The 770-nt window shown below is 81.6% G+C and overlaps 1 protein-coding gene across 1 annotated transcript in view; it reads left to right on the forward strand.

Moving 5' to 3' along the window:
* AURANDRAFT_69177 (hypothetical protein) overlaps positions 1-713 on the forward strand; it is a gene marked incomplete at both ends in the record, with an annotated part of 3,214 nt that extends 2,501 nt beyond the window's left edge. The window contains one exon of the mRNA XM_009044931.1: positions 24-713. Within this exon, the coding sequence (XP_009043179.1) occupies positions 24-713 (690 nt within the window). The remainder of the gene's footprint in view (positions 1-23) is intronic.
* Positions 714-770: the final 57 nt, after the last annotated feature.

Raw genomic sequence — 770 nt, forward strand, 5'->3', positions numbered from 1 at the left:
CGGACGCGGGCGCGTGCACGCAGGCCCTCGAGCTCCTCGCCGTGCTCGCCGTGTCCGGCGACGCGGGCTACGACGCCGCGCTCGGCGCGCTCGAGGACCTCGCCGCGGCGCGGGGCGACGGCGCGCCGCTCGAGGCCGTCGTCGAGCTCCTCGGCGCCGGCGCGCGGGGGCTCGCGTTCCGCCGCGACGTCATGCTCTTCGTGAACACGCTCGTCAACGGCGCGCCGAGCCTCGAGCGGCGCGTCGCCGTCCGCGCGGACCTCGTGGCCGCGGGGGTGCTCGCCGCGACGGCCGCGCTCAAGGACGCCGTCGTCGCCGAGGGCGCGGGCGACGGCGGCGCGGACGATGCCGTCGAGCTCGACGTGCAACTCCAGGTCTTCGACGCCGTCTTCGACAACGACCGCGCGGCCTGCGCGCGGGCCGGGCCCGCGGGCGCCGTGGGGCTCGACGACGCCGCCTCCGTGTTCGAAGCCGCGACGCGCGCGTTCGCCGCCGCGGGCGCGGCGTCGGAGCTCCTCGCGCTCCTCCGGAGCCTCGCGGCCTGCCCGCTGTCGCGCGCCGCCGGCCGCGCGGCCTTCGGGGCCGTGGCGCGCGCGGCGGCGGCGGCCGTCGTCGGCGCGCCCGCGCCCTCGCTCGACGACGCGGGCGCCGCGATCGACGCGGCCGCCGCCCTGAGCGACGCGGACGCCGCGCTCGCCGCCGCGCGCGCCGAGGTCGCGGCCAAGGACCGCGCGATCGAGGCGCTCTCGGACCGCGCCGCCGCCGCCGCG

This window comes from Aureococcus anophagefferens (assembly GCF_000186865.1).
Source record: "Aureococcus anophagefferens unplaced genomic scaffold AURANscaffold_1073, whole genome shotgun sequence".
Taxonomy (NCBI): Eukaryota; class Pelagophyceae; order Pelagomonadales; family Pelagomonadaceae; genus Aureococcus; species Aureococcus anophagefferens.